This window comes from Falco peregrinus, chromosome W (genome assembly GCF_023634155.1).
Source record: "Falco peregrinus isolate bFalPer1 chromosome W, bFalPer1.pri, whole genome shotgun sequence".
Classification (NCBI taxonomy): Eukaryota; Metazoa; Chordata; class Aves; order Falconiformes; family Falconidae; genus Falco; species Falco peregrinus.
Window position 1 is genome coordinate 9,654,206 of NC_073743.1, and position 24,385 is coordinate 9,678,590.

Genomic DNA, 24,385 nt, shown 5'->3' on the forward strand with positions numbered 1-24,385 from the left:
CTCAGCAGGACATGGGGGGGAAAATATGACAAAAAGCTTGTAGGTCGAGATGAGGACAGAGAGATCACCCAGCAATTACCGTCATGGGCAAAACAGACTCGACTTGGGGAAGATTAAATTAATCTATTGCCAATTAATCACAGAGTAGGATAATGAGAAATAAGAACAAATCTAAAAACACCTTCCCCCCACCCCTCCCCTCCCTTCTTCCCAGGCTCAACTTCACTCCTAACTCTTCTACCTCCTCCTCCTGACACTGACCTTGGTGTCTGCAGGGTTGTTTCTCTCACGTATTCTCACTCCTCTCTCTCAGCTGCTGTTGTGCAGTGGTTTTTTACCCTTTCTTAAATATGTTATCACAGAGGCGCTACCAACATTGCCAATTGGCTCAGCCTTGGCCAGCAGCAGGTCCATCTTAGAGCTGGCTGGAACTGGCTCTGTCCAACATGGGGGCAGCTTCTGGCATCTTCTCACAGAAGCCACCCCTGCAGCCCCCCCACCCTTGCCACATAAACCCAATACGCATCAGTAACAGTGGCTGCAGATGTTTCTCTGCCATGCCACAGAATCACAGAATGGTTGAGGTTAGAAGGGACCTCTGGTGGTCATCTGGTCCAACCTCCCTGCTCAAGCAGTGTAGAAGAATGGCTGCAGAAGCATGGCCTTAGAATCTCTGAAGATCTGCACAATCCAGGCCTGGTATTAGAATAGGCCTGTAATCAGAATTGTACTGAAGTTGCTGTGCTGAAGTTAACAAGAAAGGTAGCCTTGAGCTATTCTTGAATCCTGAGACCAAGTAATTATGTTGTGCCAACAGGCAGTGGCTGTAACAAGTTACAGCTGCTGGGAAAGCAGGTGCAGGGCCAAGATAGGGAGCGGTATGGGAATATAGGGAGTAACAAACTACAAGGCTGAATCATAGCAACACAATTATCTACATGGATAGGATGCTTATTTTAGTCATGATAATTAGGGGTGTGAGAACCGCGCACGCTTAGAGACTAATAACCAATCATATTTCTGCTTTACAAATATGCATGTGTATCGATTCTATATAAGTAGTGTTAGAAACTAATAAAGTTGAGCAAGATGCATAACTCATATTGAGCGTCTTCTCGACTCCGGCGAACCCTTCTCCCAACAAAGCAGGGCCACCTAGAGCCGGTTGCCCAGGACCATGTACAGATGGCTTTTGAATATCTCCAAGGAGGGAGACTCTACAACCTCCCTGGGCAACCTGTTCCAGTGCTCAGTCACCTTCACAGTAAGAAAAAAAAAAAAAAAAAAAAAAGTGTTTCCTGATGCTCAGACAGAACCTCTTGTGTTTCTGTTTGTGCCCATTGCCCCTCGTCCTGTCACTGGGCACCACTGAAAACAGCCTGGCTCCATCCTCTTTGCACCCTCCCTTCAGGTGTTTATATACATTGATGAGATTCCCCCCTGAGCCTTCTCTTCGCTAAGCTAAACAGTCCCAGCTCTCAGCCTTTCCTCATAGGAGAGATGCTCCAGTCCCTTTAATCATTTCCTAGCATTACAAAGCATATTTTCAGACACATACACCACTCCTTAAAACTGACACTTAAGTTTGTATCCAAGGTTCATCCCAACCACTTGGCATGATTTGCATGACTACACAGCAGACACAACCATTTTTGCATCCATCGTGAAAGGCCTTGAAGCCAATGAAAGCCCATTAGCTCCCACAGGTTTTGCATCAGCTTCCAAACCAGGCTATAGCCCTGTGACACTAATGTCATCTATTCCTGTTCCTGCTGTCATCCTAATCAGGTAGCTGGCACTCTGGGGCCTAAGAAATATTTTTTTATCATTCTTCCCAGTGGTCAGAGACTGGTCTCTTTTGCTGTCTCAGCTCGGCACCAAAAGATATGCTTATGCACTGTGTCCCGCATTGGCCACACACACATCATAAATGAGAGCATAGCACAGAGACACCTGCTTAGTGCCAGCCCGTTCCAACTCAGTCTGATATATGTTCACGGCATAGCATCATGCTTAGTGCTAGTACAGATCTAAAAGGAGTAAAATTGTTTGACACTACTAAATGGTGGATTTTAAGGTCCCACCACCTGGCAGATGCATTCCCCTCTGCGAGTGAATTAAGACTACAGACTCTCACCTCAGCCTTCTCCACTTCAGGCAGCACGTTTCCAAGGAGAAAACAATGCTGAGTTCAGGCATTACTCCTGCCTGGGTAGTGTTCTCAGCACAAGCTCTTAGCACACTCAGTATCAATTGAAACTGAATAGTTAAACTGCTATATCAACACATGCAAACATTAATCCTCATCTGAACATCAGGAGCTTTCAGAAGTCCTTCCTCCCCTCACCACCCCCACCCCCCACAAAAAAAAATATTAAATGTATTAGTACTGCAATATATTATATGGAAGTTTTATTCTCTGATACCACCGTGCTAAGCGGCACGCAATATACAACAAAGATAGCCCCTAACCCAAAAGCTCGCAACTTAAGTAATCTGAAATAGTTGCCCAATTTATGTTGCAGCAATAGATTCAGTTTTCAATTAACATACTTGGATTCAGTGGACCACTCATGGAAATCCATAGGAATTTTACCGATGGATTTTATTTAATACAGAACAAGGCTTATAAACAAATATTGGATATCACCGAGATAAACCCACTGTTTTATAGAAAAATAACTACAAGTAAATTCATATCCTATTTTCTAATTCAGGAATGGTTTTGATTGATCAGCCTACAAGGTCTGTACTGGTATAACATCACTGTTATACTAGTATAAACAAAGTTCAAAAAGCTGTCTGGGTTTCAGTGCAGAAATAAAATTGAACCTTTCCGGAAACACTAGTGTCAGAATATTGGAATTCCTGTATTTCGGGCCAAAATGAGAGAGTGCCTTGTCACTTGCAATGAATTTAGAAGAAAAAGCATCTTTCCTTCTAACACTCTGTTACTTCTTGCATTGCATTTACGTGGCAAGGCTTTTGGTAGTGGGGCAGAAGAAACCACAGGGGTGGCTTCTGTGAGAAGATGCCAGAAGCTTTCCCTGCATCTGATAGGGCCAATGCCAGCCGGCTCCAAGACGGACCCACCGCTGGCCAAAGCTGAGCCCATCCGTGATGCTGTTGGTGCCTCTGTGATAACATATTTAAGAAAGGGTAAAAAACACTGCGCAGCAGCTTGAGAGAGGAGAGAGAAAATATGAGAGAAACAACTATGCAGACACCAAGGTTAGTGAAGAAGGAGGGGAAGGAGGTGCTCCAGGTGCCAGAGCAGAGATTCCCCTGTAGACTGCAAAGATGACCATGGTGAAGCAGGCTGTCCCCCCTGCAGCCCATGGAGGGCCCCACACCGGAGCAGAGGAGCCCACACCAGAGCAGGTTTTCTGGCAGGACCTGTGACCCTGTGGGGAACCCACGCTGGAGCAGTCTGTTTCTGAAGGACTGCGCCCCATAGAAAGGACCCATGTTGGAGCAGCTCTTGAAGAAATGCAATCCGTGGGAAGGACCCACAGTGGAGCAGTTCATGAAGGACTGTATCTTGTGGGAGGGACCCCACACTGGAGCTGAACAACGGCACGAGGAGGAAGGAGTGGCAGAGGCAAAACATTATAAATTGACTGCATCCCCTGTTCCCCAACCTCCCTGTGCTGCTCAGTGGGGGAGGAGGTAGAAGAGTCAGAAATGAAGTTGAGCCTGGGAAGAAGGGGGTTGGGTGGGGAAGGTGGTTTTAGTTTTGTCTTTGTTTCTCACTGCCCTACTGTATTTTTAATTGGCAATAAATTAATTTAATCTTCCCCAGGTCAAGTCTGTTTTGCCCATGACAGCAATTGCTGAGTGATCTCCCTGTCCTTGTCTTGACTCACAAGGGTTTTCATTGTATTTTCTCCCCTCTGTCCTGCTGAGGAGGAGTAGGGAGAGAGTGGCTGAGTGGGCACCTGGCAGCCAGCCAAGGTCAACCCACCCCTAGAATGCTCCTTCTGTCCCAGATATGGGAAATATTTTGAAACTATAATATGTCACTGTTAATGTTTTCAGAACATGATTAGTCTTGCCATAACATAATTGAACAACATCGATGCTACTGTAACAAACTGCATTCCAAAATTCTGGCAATATTAAAAATAAAAGCAGCAATGTCAAGATAATATCTACATTCAGTTTATAAGATAAACTGGTTTTCTCCATAACAGATTGAGAAGTAATGCAATGAATAACTTCCAAAAGTAACCAGACCATAACAGCTTGCATTTTAACTGATGATTTATATCAGCTAGCCATCACAAATAACTCCCATAAACGGTTTCCAAAGTAGGCAAACAGGGAAAGGAAGAAAAACATGCCTGTTTCTCACTTTCTATATCTTTCACTAGCCTTTCTCTCTCTAGCTTTTCCCTCTATCCCGCCTTTTCATTCACTCACATTCTCACTTTTGCTTTCTCCCTCCCTCTATTTCACTGCCTCTTCATTTCTTGCTTTCTTTCTTGCTCTCTTCCTCTCCATCACGTTCTCTTTTCCGCTCTTGCTTTCGCCCCTCACTTGCTCAGTATTTATCTCCCCCCCACTTTTTCTCTCTTCAACTTGCTTTGTCTCGTGTGCTTTCTCATGCTTTCTCTTTCTCTCACTTGCTTTTGCTGTCTCTCTTGGTTTGTCTGTCTGCTCTCCCTCTTCCCTCCCCTCTCTTTATCTCACTATTTCTCCATCCCTTTTTCTCTCTCCTTCTTCCTATCTTACTCTCCCTCTTTCCTTCTCCCTCTTTAACTCTCTTTATCTTTCTTTTAGTAGCATTCTTTCCTGTTCCTCTTTCCTTCTCCCTCTTTAACTCTCTTTATCTTTCTTTTAGTAGCATTCTTTCCTGTTCCTCTTTTTCTCTCTCTTACACTCTACCTCCCTCTCTCCCCGTTTATCTTTTCCTTTCCCTCTTTTTTCTCTTTCTTCCCCCTTCTCTTTCTTTCTCTGCCTCTTTCTAACTTTTCCTGCGACGAGCGAGGGGAAGCACGCGGCCGACTCAATATGAGTGATAGAGCAAGCTTCGATTTATTACAGCGCGATTATGTCTTATATACAGTTCCAGTTAATTATGCCTACAAGTCATCTGCTGATTGGCTAAGCTCTAAAGGGTTACATTTTCATACGTCCTCCTACTTGCGGTTTCTGCGGATAGCTAGCTACATATTTTCTTTTCCTCTCTTGTCTACGCGAATTCCTCAAAGTTATTTACAACATTAGGCACAAGGTCAGTGTTTTTCTCAGCTTCCTTATCAGCATGCCTCAGCATAGCTGCAAGGCCTGCTTCAGCTAACTTACGCTAACTTTGTTTCACAAAGATCTTTAAGGGAGTCATGGCCATGATCACACAGCCTTTCTGCAACATTTCCCCCTTTTTCTCTTTGCGCAAGCAAAACTTGTGCAGTTACACGCTCGAGTAATTTCTGAATACAAGAGAGAGCACAGCTTAAACATACGAGTGCAATGATAACAATTATTACTATAAGCAACACACTTTACAACAGCCCTTTTAAACTACCAGAAGACCGCCCTAATAATAGAGCACCATAACTTTGTCCATTAATTATCAGAGGTCCTCGGACACGAGTTGCGATGCTTTGTGGTCGGTTGTCAATTAATGTTGTATCTACTGCTGTTGCCAGGTCCAGGCCGAGGCTCCTTCGGGTGGCGGGTTGTAACACGGTGTCTGCCGATAAGAGTTGGTCATGTCTCCTGGAGGGGGTGTCGTGAAGGTGACAGGAGTCGCGATTAGGGTTGACGCGCTGCGGCTCCTCGCGCTCGGTTTCCCGTTTCCCGTCTGCCGACAGACATTGGTACTGTGGGTCCCTCGCTGACAATTTTGGCACCACACTTGACGTTGTCGACATTGGTCACGGGTATGTCCTGGCTTCCCGCATCGATAGCAGGGGAAGTCTCGGCACGTGGTGGTCGCTGGCTTTGGGGGCGCGGTAGCCCCAGGGGGGCGCAGAGGCGCAAGCGCTGCAAAAGCCTGACTTTGGGCTTGCACTAAATCTCTCCCTACTGCTTGGATTGCTTCCACTAGCAAGGCTTGCTGACCTACTGGCACCCAACTCATTCGCTCTAGCATTGTTTCTACAGAAGAATCTAAGGGCAGGGTTACTAAAATGCCTTTGGTGTAACTGTTACTATTCTCCAGAATACACTGGCACAATAACGGCCCTTTCATAAAGTTAGGTATATCTGGTGGGCTCACTGTGGAGGCCCGACTCATTCACCGTACTACGTAACTGACTTAATATTTTCCAATCAAAGCCTCCCAGGTTCCCTGTCTTTGGTTACCGGCATTTATCTGATATGTTACAGGGAAAGCTTGTGGGGGGTTGACTTGCTCAGCAATATCAAATATTCCCTGAGCAGCTGCTTCTTGTGCTATTTTTTGCCAATTAATGTGCGTAGAACGCACCAGTTCGTTTACTGTATTTTTTTTTATTATTATTTTTTTTTAGAATTTTGTATTGACTGCCCACTGCTATTTTCTTCCTCAGCAGCACTTTCGTCCAATGTGTCCCTGCCCTCTGGCCCCCCCGAGGCTACTTCGCCAGAGGGGGGGGTGGAGGACACGAAGGGTCTGGAGGTGGTACAGTGGGCTCTATAGGTGGTACAGAGGGCACTGTTTGTGATAAAGGGGGTATTGGAATGTAATTTTCACATGGCATAATTTTTCCTGCATTAGGATCTGCGCTTGCAAGTCGGCTTGTTACTGCTGCAGCAAGGCGCTTTTCTGCTTGATATCTTTTTATACAATTAGTTACTTCATGCCATGATTTCATCAATCTTTTTGCTGCCTTATCATCATCTATTACTAAATCCCATAAACAATCCCCATAATTACGCCATTCTTCTACTTCAAACATATGCTCAGGATCTGCAAAATATCCTTTTGCTTTACCTAATGCAATTAACCCGGCCAGATCTTTTAAAGGGCCTACTCCCCGCTTTTCTAAAAAGCATTGTAAAAGTGCTAGCGCTACCTCTTTTTCCATTGTGCACTCATTAAAGTCCTCTTTGTTGCAGCCTTTTCCCTTGGGTAGCAGCTCACGGACGGCGAACCCCTTCTTGAATTATCCTGGGCTCAAGCACGGATCGGGTACGATGCCAGCATCAGCCGATCTTCTGCTCTCTGGTCGCTGCTACCAGTGCTTCTCCGTCCTCGCTGTCCGGTGAAGATCAAGGTTAGGGGCCCCTGTTCGGGCGCCACTTTGCCGAGCGAGGGGAGGCAAGCAGCCGACTCAATATGAGTGATAGAGCAAGCTTCGATTTATTACGGCGCGATTATGTCTTATATACAGTTCCAGTTAATTATGCCTACTAGTCATCTGCTGATTGGCTAAGCTCTAAAGGGTTACATTTTCATACGTCCTCCTACTTGCGGTTTCTGCGGATAGCTAGCTACATATTTTTTTTTCCTCTCTTGTCTACACGAATTCCTCAAAGTTATTTACAACATTAGGCACAAGGTCAGTGCTTTTCTCAGCTTCCTTCTCAGCATGCCTCAGCATAGCTGCAAGGCCTGCTTCAGCTAACTTACGCTAACTTTGTTTCACAAAGATCTTTAAGGGAGTCATGGCCATGATCACACAGCCATTCTGCAACATTTTCCTTTCTCCTCCCTTGTCTGTCTGTTGCTTGCTCGCTCACTCACTTTCTCTCTCTTTTATCTCCATCTCTTTATCACCCTCTGTTTCTCTCCTTCCCCCTGTTTTTTTTTTTTATATATATATATCTCCCTCCCTCCCCCCATTCCTCTTTGCCTCTGTTGTGGGTTTACCCTGGTAGGCAGCTAAGCCCCACACAGCCGCTCACTCAGTGCCCCCCAGCGGGAGGGGGGGAGAGGATCGGAAGGGTAAAAGTGAGAAAACACATGGGTTGAGATAAAGACAGTTTAATAGGGAAAGCAAAAGCTGTATGCACAAGCAAAATAAGAAATTAATTCGCTACTGCCCATCTTACTTTTCCAGGAAAGCAGGGCTTCATCATGTGTAACGGTTACTTGGGAAGACAAATGCCATCTCTCCAAACTTCCCCCTTTCCTCCTTCTTTCCCCTAGCTTTCATTGATGAGCATGATGGTATATGGTAGGGAATATCCCTTTGGTCAGTTGGGGTCAGCTGTCCCAGCTGTGTCCCTTCCCAATCTCTTGTGCACCCCCAGCCTACTTGCTGGGGGTGGGCAGAGTGAGAAACAGAGAAGGTTTTGACGCTGTGTAAGCACTGTTCAGCAATAGCTAAAACATTGGTGTGCTATCAACACTATTTTAGTCACAAATCCAAAACATAGCACCATAGGAGTTACTATGAAGAAAATTAACTGTCCCAGTCAAAACCAGTACATCACCCTTTCCTGATCTTGCCAACTCCCCAACAACATTTTTTTTTAAGAAACAGGACAATAAAAGTCTAACTGAAAAAATACATTTTCCATTGGAATTTTCCATAGCTATTTTATCTACATTACTCTCAATAAATTTAACTCACAAACACAATAAATGAAAGCTGTTATCAACACAGAGTATCAACAACTGTAACTGTTGTTAAGAGACATTTTATGGTATTCCACTGTGTTTTAGAAAAGTTAAATGAAAACGATGAAATTAACTTGCAGTACTACAATAAGTGTTGTGGCACAAACTTCTCTACATAGATCCATCAGATTAAAAGGCAAAGCATTCCTGACAATCTGTGACAGAGTGAAATCCAACCAGCACTCAACATATCAAAGACCAGGAATCTCCATTCCATTAAATATTTAGGTCCTTCGAATACAAAACCAAAGAAGCAAAACAAGACAGGCAGACACAACTAACCAACCAAACAGAAGAACCTTACCTTTCACAAGCTCGGACAGTCCACGCAGCAATTATCCATAATGAGATACTAAAAACCAACAGTACAGTTCCTGGACATATTGTCATTAAAGTCTTCATAACAAAACGAGTATTGAAGTTTATCTTATTTAACGCTCCAATGCTTCTAGATGATGCATCAGTGAAAAGCTTGCTATGCAAAAGCATAACTCTGGCGATAAGATACAGCCTTAAGAACATTGGTATAGATAAAATGATATCCACATCAGCTGTTGTTGTGGATGGAGCGTAAGAAAAGGCAAGCCGGGCTGTCCATGTGAATGTATAGTTCCCAGGTATGGGATGTATAGCACATACAAGTATTTCCAAGCAGATAAAGAAAATACGCTCATAAGTCATGGCTATTCTCCAGTCATCTGCTCCATTGTCCACCATGAATAACTGAAACGATAAAATATAAGGTTAACTTTAGTATGCCATTAACAAACCTTGTTATAATTCCATTTTAAGATACCATCATTTTCAGAGCTGCTAATGACCACTAAAACCAAAATAAATATGCCATTTCAGCAAATTACATTACACTACTACATGAATGTAAATTCGGTTAAGCCATAAAGAATGTTTTTGTGCACTACTTTTAAGACTGTATGTGAAACTGAATTTCCACATATTATTTACTAAGATGGTTTTCATATTTTTGTTTAATTGCCATTTTTGATAAAACAAAACTCTGTGCCAATTTAAACCTCATTCCTTCAAAATCAATTGCTTATTCAAAGTTCATAGGATTAAGAAGAATTTAATAAAGGCTTTTCAGGATGAAAATCTAGATTACAAATTGATAATACTTTCTGCAGTACAACATTAAGACTTCTTTAGAGCACATCAGTGCTTCAGACCGGAGAGATTATAGCTTCAGTAGAACTATTCAAGCTTTCTTCAAACTTTAGGTACTAACATAGACCGACGCAGGCTGCAAAACCATCCAAAAAAACTACATAAAGACTCTAAAAGATAACTCATAGTGAAGAATCAGCTCAACTGTACCTCAACTACTAGCAATACCTGAAGTAGCTGTCTTAAAGCTAGGTTGACCATGTCTAAATGAACTGTAGTCACACCTTCAAAAAACCAAAAATTAAAAGCAGAGGCCTGCAAACACCAGAGTAGCCTAGGCAGCCAGGTGAGGTTTATCAGTAGCTGAAAATTAAATGCACATGTATAGTAGGTCCTTGCAGAATCAAAGCCTTCAGTTTACCACCCAGGATCAAAAGTAATAAAACACTTCACACTGTTTAGTAAATGTTGTTCCTGAAGATTTACTAAGTAAATACTTAATTGAACAATATTTGTCAGTAGTAGAGAGTAGGGATATGCAAGGTAACTTTTCAAAAAAGCAACAGGAGAAGACCTTCACACCACTTCTAGTCTGAATCTAGACTCAAGGCTGTTCAGTAAATATGTAATCAGAAATAATAATTAAAAAAAAAACCAACCAAACTTTTGCAGGACATTTAAAATTAGATTATTCAAAAACTTAGAAGTAATTTAAGGGGTGAAAAGGTGAAATACACAAAGAATGTCCTTCTGAACGTAAGAAAAGTACTTCCAGCATGCTATACGCCATATACAGGGCCAAACAAACAATTTCTCATCAGCATTGATTTTTGCCCCTTTACATCCTTCAAAAGTTTAGAAATGCAAGTCTGAACTCTCTGTATATGCCCTTTAGAGATCCAAACCCACATTCTACATCTTCCTCCCAACACATTCAGTTTGTCTTCCAGAAAATCCCTCGAGTTCTTTAAGAAAGTGGTAAGTTAACTTTATTGTAATCAGAGTGACGCTAAAAGAAAGAAAGAAGTTAACCACAGTAAGAAATAAACAAAGCAAAAAAACCCCAACCCAAATTATTTTATTTTTGGACCTGGTTTTTTGCTCCTTCATGTTCCTTCTCTTTATCTTAGGTATAGTTCTTACCTCCACTGCAATACTATTAAAGCCAAAGAAACACAGTGTTGAATTAAGCTAAAGAAACACACTCAGTGAATTCAACATATGCAATATGAGCACATACATTTTCTTTTGCCTGTGGTCTTTCTGAAGACTTCATATGCTACATATAAAAATGAAATTCATACTAGTAGGAAAGCAAATCTATTTATTTATTACCAAAAGACAGTTGTATTGCACTTAGCAAATGTACTATTTGATATAAAGGGCCAAAGTTTCAAAATAAGAGGCTCAAGTGCATTTGATTCTTGTAATTAGCCCGCCAATGCTGTCAGTCAGATCACACAAATAGTAAAATAGCTATAAAGAGGTCCAGGTATTTAGAGCACCCAGAATACAGATTAATAGTAACCAGTTTAACTGAATATGAGATAGATAATATCAAATCCCTCAAATGTTGTGTGGTTTTCTGAAGAAAAGAATAAATGAATGACACAGCTGACCATTCCAGTTCTCAGATATATATCAAATACATGTTAAATCAGCAGTATTTTAAAATTTCTTTTAAAGTTGCAGAATATTCCGGAAAAACAATGTATTTTTGTTCTTCCTTTTTACCTACCGTCTTCACAGATTTCAATATGACTACTATGTGCAGAAAGGCAATTCAAGAAAAATGATACCTTAAGTATTGATTCAATTCAAAAGATGAGAATAGAAGAATGTTGAGTTAAACTTAGACATCAAAATTTGATCTTACATTTCTCATAAAAGAAAATATTTAATCACTTTTTAAAAATCTGTAGGATGTCGTTATGAAACATATAATTAAGAACATATTCAGTTGTCAGCAGAAGAAATCCTAATATGCCACAAAGAAAGACGCTTCTCAGTAGTGCTAAGTGGAATGGGTTATGCTTGCAGGCACAGAAAAATCCTTATCGGCTTCCCTTGACTTTGGCTAAGCCAATTGCTTCTAAGAAAAATAATATTTGAAAGTGATAATGTCTTCAGCTGTCACATAATGAGATTTAAGAGGTGAAAACACAAAAGGTAGAAAGCACCAGAAGCCACAGAGGACCACAGATCCAGCACAAATATTCCAATTAAAAAAAAAAAGCAACATTTCAAAATCATATTTATGAGGTAAATTTCCATACAAATCTGTGTCTCTAAATTCAGTCCGTGAAATATAGGAATATCAAACATGCTGGAACAAAATAGGCTGTGGATAAGAAGTCAATTGGGTTGTACTGTAAATAGATAGAAATTAGTACAGGATTTTATGTACATTTTATATGCTTGCAATTATGCAACCTCCTAAATGCAATTGTTGATTTTTAATTTGGAAAATGCAGTGGTATTTGCGTGTTCCTGCTTGCTTGGTTGTGTACGTTTACTATTCGGAAAGCAAGGAGGGAAAATGACTGGAGAGACAGAACAGCTGAACAGCACAATTAAAAGGGGGGGGGTGGGGGGTGGAGGTGGTGTTGTGTATTTTTGATATGTTTATTTATATACATATATATATATACACACACACCCCCTCACAGCTGCTTTCAGTCAATTCTGTTATCGTAACCATGCATTCATTTTAAGATACTACTCCCCATTCAAATGGGGAATGATGCTAGTAATAAAAAGAGAACAAGCTCTTCCTATAAAATTGAGTCCTGCAGCCTATGCAGAAGGCCAAACTCCAGTCAAGGTCAAAGATATTATGCCTGCTCACAGCTTTCAAATTTCTTGTTAATTACTAGTCTAACACTGAAATCAAATTTAAGTTCTTCATCAATGTTCTGTAAAGCTTCTTCAAATACAGAACTACCATCTACTTTTACTAAGCCTGCACTCTGTAAGACAAATTAAAAAAAGTTATTTTCATCTGAAATTACATAATGCATTTCCAACATGTGGTATGTAAAAATAAGACATGAACCTTAAACTATAAATAAACTTGATGTTTCTAACACCATACAGTATAAATATAAAAATAGATAGTTTATCATAGATATTAATGGGTGTTTGTGTATTTACATAACAATTTGTGTTAAATTCATATAACACCAGACTAGGAAAAGAGAAACAAATTCAGAGTAGACAGATTGCACACAATGACAACTTAGATCAGAGACTCCCTGAAGCTACTTAAAAGAAGAGAAATTAATTTTGCAAATCATTAGTATATCAAAACAAATTCCTGGCAGGCTATTGACGTACGGAATTAAACTCTATAACTCAAAAGTTATAAAGTATGTATGTTTATTGCGTGCAGATGCACGGGGGATCACTCCACCACAAGCGTGCATGCCCGAAGTGACAAACCATCTCATATTTATACAATAAAACAAATGAATATTCAATTAACGCCTATACATTATACGTTACCTAAACCTGCCTACTCTTGCTTCGTATGTTAATTAGCTTATCAGTCCTTTGCCTGGAATGTGGTGGTCTTGCAAGTTTACAGCTAATTCATGTCCTTGTCGGCCATCTAGTTTTCTTTAGCAAGGAGATTTAGTGCTCCCTCTAGATAACATTGGAATGTTTCTCATCCTTTTTATAAATAGCCCCTTTTGTTAGAGGAAGAAGAACAGACTCTTTCTTTCATTAGTTATTTCCTTAAAACTATATGGTTACGCGACCAATCACCACACCTACACTCCTTGAGCAATCATATACAATCACACCTACACTCCTTGAGCAGACATATACAATCACACTCGATGTTTATTGTCCCTATTTCGCACTATTTCTTCATATCACTATCTGAGGACGTTGGTGAATGCAAAGTACAAGGAAATTGTCCAGTTTCTTTACAATCCTGGTAGAAGGACAAATGTGAAAACAGTATCACTGCTCTGCTGTAAGGAATAAAAAGGAAGAGACAAACAATGATAAAGTAGCATCAGCTGTACTCCTTGAGGCATCCCTTGCAGAAGGAGAATCAACTGTACTCACAAAGGCATGGTGGCAATTGTTTAATTTAAACCCCCAAATTTTAAATGGTTAAATACTGGAATCACTTTACCTTTATAAAAGAACTGATGGAACTATGACACAGACTAGCAAAAAATAGCCTCTGTGACTGCTGTTCTACCAAATTTATGATCAAACATTTTTCTATAGCTTCTAGTCCCCAAAGTATCACTTATGCAACTAAAAACAGCATTATAGTCCTCAGAGAGGAAGATGACATTAAGTACAAATGGTTGAAAATCATATGGTGGTCTGAGATAGACATCTCAAGCCTTTCCCTAACTAGGGGATGAAAAACACCTTTGTCCATCATCAGAAGGCATATAATCAAATGGTCTATAAATTATCCAAAGGCCTGTCTCCGATCTTGGAGAGCCTGTAGGAATTCCTGAAGACTCTTTGTCCTGAATACAGTGCCACAGAGCAGAGAAGTTAGCAAGTTTAAGTCTTATATAAAGCCATGAGGCATCAAACACCTTCTGCATGCAAAGCACAGAAATAATGCTTTTCACAAAACTACTTGAAAGCCTTGTTATCTTATATTTTCTAGAATGTTTCCCACACCCAGACTTAAAAACAAATTTTCTAGTAGGTCATTAGAAATTGACCCACAAGATTTTGTGGATATAGCTATCTACACAAATGAAACATTCTTAGTTTGTTCAAATTGGGAAGTTAGACTATTTTTCATATATGCATATGCACATGCATTCCCCCCCCCACCCCCCCCAATTATAAAAATGACAATTTAAAAGAATGATTGTAAAAGTCTGGTACTCAGTTTCACCATTTATTTTTTTTGCATTGTATATTTATTTAAATTTGGTATCTATGCAAAATGAGTTTTTCATGGTTATTGATATCTTGCTATACACGCTGTGTATGTCAGTGCATGTAAAGAAAATTTCATGTTAATGTGTGCTGGTAGCTAAGTAGGTTCGAAATGCTTCCCTCAAAGACAGCATTAAATCTGACCATCTCAGGGAGAGATGCATAACTGAGGCTCAGACTACTTATGGTCTTTGTGTACCATATTTTCCAAAGTGCAGCATCAAAAACTGCACATTAAAATACACCTGAATAATATACATCATAGTAACTATGACAGGGCACACTCAGAGAGGAACATAGCCACAACCATTTCAATAAACATATATGTGTTTACTCAACACACTTCTCAGGTTTGCCCATGTCTTTTTTAACCTCTCTACCTCAGATCATTATAAAAACACTAGCCCAAATACTCTATGAGATAACAAAGAAAGGACACGATCACATAAACTAACATAAGGTTAAATTCTGCCTCCCCATATTTTCCTTCTGCTCTAAATCAGATACCAACAGTATTCTTTTTTGCTTTCTCTCTCCAAAGATATTCTGAGGCATTGCTCAATATTTTTAAATGCTACAGGACAGACTTTCAGTTCCATCATTTGCCTCAAACAACTGTGAAATGGCTTAATCCCTGACAGCCTGTGGTGCCAAGGAACCATTATGACACTCAGCAATTGCTGGGACATATGGAATTTCTTTTCATGACGTTCTCCCTGTATGTATGTGCATCAGGGACCCCAATAACCTTCTATGCAGGTGATACTGTCAAGAAGGGAAATCCAAGGACTCCAAGGAAAAAAAAAAAGGATGTTCTGAGATATCCAGATTTCTTCCCCAGTGCTATAGAGTAAAAGAAACTCCTTTGAGAAAAACATTATTTAAAAGATCTTTCATGAGGCAGTCTCCTACTTTAATTTAGTTTGGACTCTTGATGGAACAATCACACTTGAGCTTCCTCAGATTTTTAAACAATGGTGAGATATTTACTTATATGAATTTTCATGAGCCTTTGAACCAAATCAGAAGTCCAGAAATAGAAGCCCACCACTAGGGGTTACCATATTCATTTGAGATACTCAGTAGACCCATCAGTAAGCGACTGAATTAAAGTTACTGAATAAGGAGTTCTTTCAAACTCAGTGTCTACTAAAGGTATTTCTTCATTTAAATAATATTCTTCATTTAACACTTATTCTATTATATAATTTATTCAGACTCCACTCTCTCCAGCAGGGTAAAACACAATGAGAATAAGCTCCTTAAGTTACAACATTTAGAAAACTTCCATCCAGCACCAATGGATCCCAAAAGCTCCTGAGACTAGGGTTGACAGTCAAAAATGTTCTCCAAGCAGATGCAGAAGGAACATGACTTAGTAAAGCTCTGAATATAGCATAAGTGGAAGAAGATTAATACAGAAAGAACAGTTTAGGTAGGAGTCCTGTTCCTTTCCTTTGCACAAACATGCAAAACAGGAAAATGGGACCAGTGTACTAAAGAAGTATTTTTATTGATTTATACTATGCATTGATGTGTTATTTAAAAAATAAAGAATAAAAAAAGAAAAAGAAATGTATGTTATTACATAACAGATATGTTAACTAGTAAATAAACAGGGTGACCCAGAGCAATCCAGAGTAGCTGCTCCATACAATTGATAGAGATGGAATGAAAAACATACATAGTTTTAAAACCATACCATTGTTCCCAGAAATCTAAGGACAGAGCAGGTTATTTGCCTGTAGCAAATCTTTACAAAACATTCCACCAGCTAAGCTAACTTAAATACAACTTGTTTAGAACCTGACTTCCATCTGCTGACACTCCACACTACCCCCTACTTCTACTGGCCTGTTCTGGCTCACTCACTGCTGAGACTGTAGTTGGACATTAGCTATACCAGCTTTATTACACCTGAAAGGGAAAGTGGCAAAGAAATATTGAATGGATTGCTTAGGTTCCCTTTGCACCTTCACAAATACGAACAACAAATGACCACACTGAAAAAAATTACTATACTAATGAAATATTTCCAAAACAAAAACATCTCTTTAAAAACCTTTTCTGGTCTTGTAGGTGGTCTGCTATAACTAGTGCACTAATCTTAGCAGTAGTGGGATAGAAACATTAGTCACATTCCAGAGTTTGGAATGAATTTAGTTTTGCACTGAAGCAGCAATTCCAAGACTGTGTATGAAGAATATAGCACATCTTCCCACAAAATATCAGTACTTTTATATGGAGGTAATTTTAGAATGCATGTTATAAGAAACCTAGTGCTCTCTGTCATATTTTTCCCCATTTCAAGCAACTCAGAAATAAAGTGACTCTAATTCTACAATATTCTTGTGGAAGCAAAATTCACTGAGGAGAGCTATCTACATTTCAGTATTTTTATGTTGTTAATTTTAAATGATCATTTTACAGTTCTTGATTTAAGATTTCTTTTTCTTCATTCATCACAAAACTTAATTTGTTCTACAGGTCACTACATGAAGAACTGCCATCTCCCAACACGGCTGCTATCAGCCACTGTTCCCAATATGAGAGAAGTCTTACTCCCTTCAGGAAAGATCAGCTTCATTACTACTGGGAAAACTAGAACCAATTAAAAAAAGGATATATTCACTGAAGAAGTTGGCAATATTTTTGCAAGGGAATAAGGGAAACAGAAGTTAAAGGAAGAAATACCGAATCTGAAGCTAGATAAAATGAGCTAATTTATTCATTCTGCCAAAGGAGTACACCTGTGACTCTAGACTTAAGAACGTATTTTTAAGGAAAGATAAACCTGATGTCCTGATAAACTTCTAACAGCCTCACTAAAAATTACTCAGAACAAGGGTGCATTTGAATGGACAATGCTAGTTACTGTCAGGCCAACCATTCAGTGTCCTGACCATTAGATACAACCCCTTCCTATGTCCTAAGGGAGTCTGTTGGAAACAAGCATCTTCTACATTTAGTTTCAATGCAAAAGGCCTCAGATCCTTTCAGTTCATTAGATGCTTGACCAATGTTAAAGGATTTTCTATCCTGCCTTCTGTGTCTTATGCATTACAGTGCTTCTTTTCAGAGACAGTGGACACCTGTAACTTTTCCTGGGTCAACATGTTCTGCAGATATAATCTATTAAAAAATGTACTGGATGGAACTAAAACTAATATTTATCAAATAAACACTACTAAAGTTATAATTTAACAGATATGGTGTCTCTAGATTTCTTATGATCAGCATGCTTTTCTGTTGTATGGAATGTGTATTAAGCTTCACTGGTACAAGGCAATTTTCAAGCCTATACATGAAGCTACTGTATCCTGGACCAAAACTGGCACATGATGAGATTTGTTGTCGCCTAATCCAAGGCCTATTAAAATAAACAGAAAAATTTCAGTAATTTTCAACAGGTTTTAGGTCAGAATAAAATTATCACTCAAAGTTTATTTATTGATTTTCACCTGTTTATTCAACAGACTTCCTTTCTGTGCTCTTAATCTTCATTTGTTTTTGCAGCAGCAGTCCTAGCTGATGATTCAGCACACTTAAGCAAAGGCAAGTTAGACTTTTGTTTCTTTTGGCATGGAGTCAACAGAAGAAAGACAATGAGATAAACACGTACCACCACAGTGAAGGCAAAAGGATTACATACATATAAACAATTTTGCCTGCAGAGTACCCATTAGTGCTTGTGATAGGAAACTGTAAGGGAGTTTAACTTCATATTTCTTAGAGGACGCAGGATTTTTTCTGAAGAGCTTTCCAATAAGATAATTAAAGCCCCGTAAGCAGTGTTTATTAGAATCATGCATTATGGAATTTATTTGCACAATAAGTCAAGAAATGTATTTATTAACACCCACTTTCCTAGTACCAGTTTCCTAGTACTGCCTGTTCCATTTCTTCAAGTTTTCAGGAGACAGGGAAAAGGAGAAAAGACTCTTGAGTCTTCAGCAAGATATTTGGGCTCACATGTGTGATAATTTTCCATAATGTTAATGAAGACTGAAAATGTTTCATTACGAATCTATTGGTATCACATGATTTTCCCACCACATCAGAACAGTCTAGGGACTGAGGGTGCTTTCTCCCTGGAGACCTGGAAAGTGATGGACTGAATTCTAAAAATGAACTCTGCTGTGACAACAACGGCTTAACCTTAACTTTGAAGTTTGCATGACTTTCCATAGGAGTTCTACTTGAGCACAAAATGACAGTCCAATTTATAAGTGTTTAGAAATCTCAATTCACATACCAAAAAAATGAAGATTTCTATTAATTTCTGCCAAAAATCAACAATTTTCATTTTTCTGTATGAGTGAGAGCATCTGCATCAAGGAGAGATGAGGAGAGACCCTGGGAGAAGAAGGGGGCCTGGATGAGGAGCCTGGAGAAAGAAGAATCTGGATGCAACAGAGGCAAGAAGCAGGGTGGACTGGCCTGAAGAGGAAACAGCATGGACAGTAGATGAACTTTAGAAACCTCGTGGGGGATTGGTGGCTGTGTTGGGGCAAGGTGCGGGAACTACTTATTGAAGTTAACCTGGGATGGGATGGTAAAAGCCTTGTTGCAGCTGGCTAGTTTTGAGTGTGCTGCAACAGAAGGGCAATGTTTATTTACAGAAGGGATACCCTAAGTAGTCCAGCACCAAAGCAAGAGTATCCCAGTGGACACGGTCCTCCTACCCTGTGATAGCCATCTTTCAAGAAATACCAGGCTGTGACAGAATACCCAAGAAAGGGGATTAAAGACATCTTATTAGCAACTTTAGAGAATTTTGGTTTTAATAATTTGTTTTGAGTAATATAAGGAAGGGCCAGTAAAAGTTCAGGAACTGTACATTATGAAAGCATTTCTATCTCCAGCAGTACAAGAGTGAGACAGAGAGGTCTACTTTCTCAGTAAAAGTAGAAAGAAAAATAAAGTAGCTTTACCATGTGAACTGTTATCAAAAAGTTTCTTAACTTCCACCTGATTATTAATCTAACAGCAAATTGCATTAGGGACATGTGGAATGAATCAATAAGTCGCCTAGAAACAACAATTTTAATTGCGTTGTATGCTGCTATTAATTATGTAAAATATCATCAAGTAACAAACTGTTTATGTATGAAATGGGCAATTCATACATTGTAAATTATTATGATAATTGGATGATGCTATCTTAGCTCTTCCCTCCTCTGCCTCTTCCAAAGAGTATTTCTAAACTGAAACTGTAGTCGGAGAAATACCTGTTCTAGGCTGGGATAGCAATGTGTCACATTTTTCCTACCAGTCTTCCAAATTGAATTGACAACCACACAAGCTTAGAGAGAAATGAATATTTCATAATCTACCAAGTGTAGTGTTTTTAACAACATTACAAGCATGACAACAGTGAACCAAAAGGAGAATACACAGATTTGAGGTTGTCACCATACTCTGCTCCAACATCATTATTGTTGTTCACCTGGCTTTTTTCCTGGGAGAGGGAGGGAGGGAGGTGAAGGAGGTATTGTTTGTGGGTTTATCCTCTTTTTATTGAAATGATAATGTAGGCTAAGAATTATCATTTGAAACTACCTGGCTTAATTTGATTGCTATTACAGTCTTAACATTAAGTTGCATTTAATAAATATAATAGCTCCCGAATAACTAATACACTAAATAATAATACTACATAATAACAATAAATAATACAGAATAATAAAAGCACTAACTGTACTTGTTATACTAATAACATTAATAGCTAACAATACAGAATAAATAATATGCTGCAATCACCGAAAACCTATTTGAAGAAAGCATTTTAACACTTCCAATATTTCATAAAACTGCACAGCAGCCAAACAGGTTTTCTTGTCTAAATACTGCAGCTATGCCATTCTGGAGGTTTTGGTTTGTCAAATGCAGAGTTGTTTCATAGAATATAAAAAGAATCTGTTTTGCTAATAGGTTTAGAATGCGAGGCTAAAACCATGTCTGAAATTATGCATGTGCCGTCAGGCAGCAGGAGAACTCACCTGACTGTGCTGCGGGAGGGAAGCTGGGGAGGCTGGCCGCTGCCCTCCCCTCTCAGCACAGGTTGCTCTGAGCCAGGCCCAGCCCAGCCAAAGGCTCCCCGCATAACGCGCAATATGTGGAGCTCTCTTCGGTTCTGAAAAGAAGGCGGAGGACACACACACACACACACACGCCCCCCACACACACCCCTTATACACTGAAGGTGCTCCTATTCCTCTACTGCTTATAAACAAAAGAAAAAAAAAGGGGAAAAAAAACCCAAAACAAAGCCCATTCATCTCACATCCATATAATATTATTGTGAAGAATCCCTATAAGTCTTTTTAAATCTCCCTTAAAATAAGATGTTCAGCAGGTCTGAGACAAGCAAAGTCACAGCTTGGTTTAACTGACAAGCTGACTGTTTTTGAAACAGAACACATAGGCAAGGTCATTTAAATGGAGAGACTACAGTCACCTAGTCACCTGCTATACTGTGAGGCACTACCATAGAGTTGCTTGCAGCATGGCTGTTCAGACTTCCTACCAAGAAATCAAGGGCACAGACTACTGGAAAAGAAAAGAAAAAAAACCAAAAACCAAAAACACCCAGCAGCTGATTTTGGTTAGAAGACATTTTATGTCACCAGATACTTCTAAATATTAAACATGCAAGCACTACTAATTGATAAACTTTCATCTTATTTCCCAATGTATTTTAGTTCATGTTTTGCAGGAAAATCTGCTTTTCTTTCAGGTAAGTTCACTTCTATCAGACTATGAAACGTGCCACGCTGCAAGCAAAATACATTGCCATTCTGTTCTGTACAACAAAATGTATTGTCTTGATGAATTCCTGAAAATTTACACTATACTTACTGATAAAGTCGAAGTACCTTTCAGAGAAGAATAAGAAAGGAATGATCAAATTTGAACAAGATCAGCAAACAGCTGGTGCTCCAGGACACAATCAACCATCTATGGACATGATTCTACAGACCTGATTCAAGAAATATTCCACTGCACATAGCAAGATATTTGCCTGAATTAAAGTTTTAAAAATTATTTTAAAATTGTTACATTATTTGGCTTATGCAGTATATTCTTTCACTTGGAGTAGGTTCTGTACATTTCTAAGCTAAAGTATTTTAAAGATACTTCTTGCTTTCAGATTTAAGGTGTAACGTAAATTTAGCACCGTAGAGGTATGTAAATATTTCTCTGTGTGTTTTTAATCTTATTTTTTTAAAAAGTCAAGTGTGCATATATAAACATACCGTGCCTAAATTAAAAATCTATCAGATATCTAACAGCTAAGGGTGGTACAATGGCCTTTCCTTCCAATAGTGTCCTTGAAAATAAAACTTCCCTTTAATGTTCAAGATTAATGGCAGAGCCCCTTGGAGCTGCAGCTTACTCCAGGCTCTGACGTGAGTACTGCAGCCTACAGTGTCTCTCAGACAGAACCATAGACTATTACTGTTTTACAAACAGGTATGCTTGTATTCTATACTGTCAGGCAGTGTTGAAAACTACATCAACCTTGATTAAGTCACATGATTGCACAACTCCTTCCATGTAGTCTCATACATGAAGGAGTTCTTTAAATGATCAATTAAAAAAAATATCAGAAATACAACTGAATTTTTTTAAAGATTGATTTTTCTGATCCATAACAAATCTCTGAAAGAATGAAAATGTGTATCTAATTAGCTAAAAAATATATATGCAGATGTTGGAGTAACTACCTACTGTAAGGTTATGCATACAGAAACCTATGACTATTTGGTTATCTTGTGTATTGTTTTCTATTTAAAGTTTCTTGAAAATACATAGAACAATTGAAATACAGAGCTTGGTTTTTTCAGCTTTGTTCTTAGTGCCTCAAGCACCACTTATAGCAAGGTACACTGGAGAACAAGGCTCCTACATTGCAGCAACTACATTTATTTATTTATTTATTTTTACACAGGTAAAGAAACCTCTTCATCAGTATTCCAATAGTTTATAGTGATACTCTGACACCAGACACTTGTTTATTGAGTACAATAATGTTAAACAGCTGCCCATCTTTGATATTAATGCAAAGAAACCAGATTCTGAGCCAGAAATAGTGTTTTTCATATGTAAGGACTGCAGGACAGGATCCCATTTGTCAAAGAGTCTTCAGCAACACAATACTTCTTTAACAGTAGCCTAAGTAGGAGACTATGTTGCCCTTTCATATTAGAACTACAGCATAAAAGAAGGGTACTATACAGTTCTTAATTTCTCTTTTTTGTTAATTGGTACTGCTGAAAAAGACATTCTTGCCCTTGAAAACTGTCATTTCTGCCTGTAGCCCAAGGTATCTCTAATCAGACATAGCAAAACCAGTAATGTATCTAGAAATAAGGTATTTTTCACTCCAGAACTCTGAAAACTCTCTCTTATGTCTCAATTTAACTGAAATGTAAAATTGTAATTTCTTGATTTAAAAAAAAGAAAAAAACGACAACTGAAATGGGAACTAAGTACCCGGGCCAGGACATGTGACAGTATTTTTAGACTTACTCTATAGCTTTGATCGTTAAATTCCCCCTACCTTTACCCCTACCTGTCTTGACAGCTTTCCTCTGTCACATTTCCTAGTGGATGTCATTTCTTTGCCATTAAATAAAACAAATCCAACATAAGGTTTCCCCCTCTTTTTAAATATTCTTCTAGCGTATGCTAATATCTGAAACAGCACAGTGAAGATTACATTCCTAGAAGCTACTGATGTCTCTTTCTTAATAATTAGTCCTTCTATCCAGAGAAAATGCACAGCATGACATTTAGTCACTGGGAAACAAAAGACTGTTGCCCTACATCTGCTACAGAAAACAGCAGGTATGTCATAGAGAAAGTGTGCTATAACCTCAGAACTAAGTGCTCCTACTAGCATAATCGCAGGTAACAGTCCCTAACAGGCAATGCTTCCTAGCACGAATGTGTCCATGTAGCAGCCTATCTTATTTCTCTCTAAGGATGAAATACATTCACTGAACTTCAGGAAGCACTAAGTGATTTTTTTTGTTTTCTGAATCAGCGGGAAGTGCAAAGTACTTACCACAATAAAGCCTTTAGAAAAACTGACTCTGTGACCACAGATATGTAAACACTCAGCAATTCATAAAGCGAAACATTACCTGAATTTCCCTTGCATGGTATACAATAATGAGCCCAAGCAGGATAATCGTGGAGAGGCTAATAAGGCATTTTAGAGCGAGGGAATACAGAGACTCCTGCAACAGAAAGACACCACTGTCCGTCAGAGACCCACACGCACGGGACCGCTCCCGCCCCGCCGGGGCTCCCCAGCCCCACTGCGAGCAGCAGAGCCCGCACTGGTAGGGGAGGGGAGGGTCGCCTCGCCTTACGGTTGCGTAACCGCGGGGGGAGCATCTCGTGTCACGGCGGAGGACCAGTGGGCCCCACACGGCGGTGCCGGGGGTTCAGGGCGAGGGACGCCTCACGGCAGGGCCGGGCGAGGGCCGAACAGTCCCACCGCTCTGGGCTCTAAGAGAAATGAAGAGACGTCGGGGCCGGGCGGCAGCCGCCTTTCCTCGAGGACGGCGGCGTGGGGCGGCTAGACCGCACGGATTTGAACGGCTCGGCTGACAGGAGAGTACAGCTGGCTGCAGAGCCGCCTTCCCGCGAGTCGGCCTCGCCCGCGGGCCGAGGCGGGCACGGAGCCCGCGGCAGGGGCACGGGGGAGGGGGGGGGGGGGGGGGCTGGGGGCGTGGGTCGGGCTGCGTCTACGACGCCGAGAGCGAGACGAAG

At 39.9% G+C, this 24,385-nt stretch overlaps 1 protein-coding gene across 2 annotated transcripts in view; it reads right to left on the reverse strand.

Moving 5' to 3' along the window:
* Nucleotides 1-221: 221 nt before the first annotated feature.
* The window catches only part of LOC129783168 (small conductance calcium-activated potassium channel protein 2-like), a 31,985-nt gene continuing 7,821 nt past the window's right edge, over nucleotides 222-24,385 (reverse strand). The window contains exons 2-4 of one of the 2 annotated variants that reach the window (XM_055793028.1): nucleotides 23,752-23,847; nucleotides 7,624-9,274; nucleotides 222-4,970 (exon numbers count right to left, since the gene is read on the reverse strand). In XM_055793028.1, the coding sequence (XP_055649003.1) occupies nucleotides 8,852-9,274; nucleotides 23,752-23,847 (519 nt within the window). In that variant the 3' untranslated portion in view covers nucleotides 222-4,970; nucleotides 7,624-8,851. Of the gene's footprint in view, nucleotides 4,971-7,623; nucleotides 9,275-20,601; nucleotides 23,848-23,982; nucleotides 24,313-24,385 lie in introns of those variants that run through there. The other variant, XR_008745140.1, reaches the window with a different exon arrangement.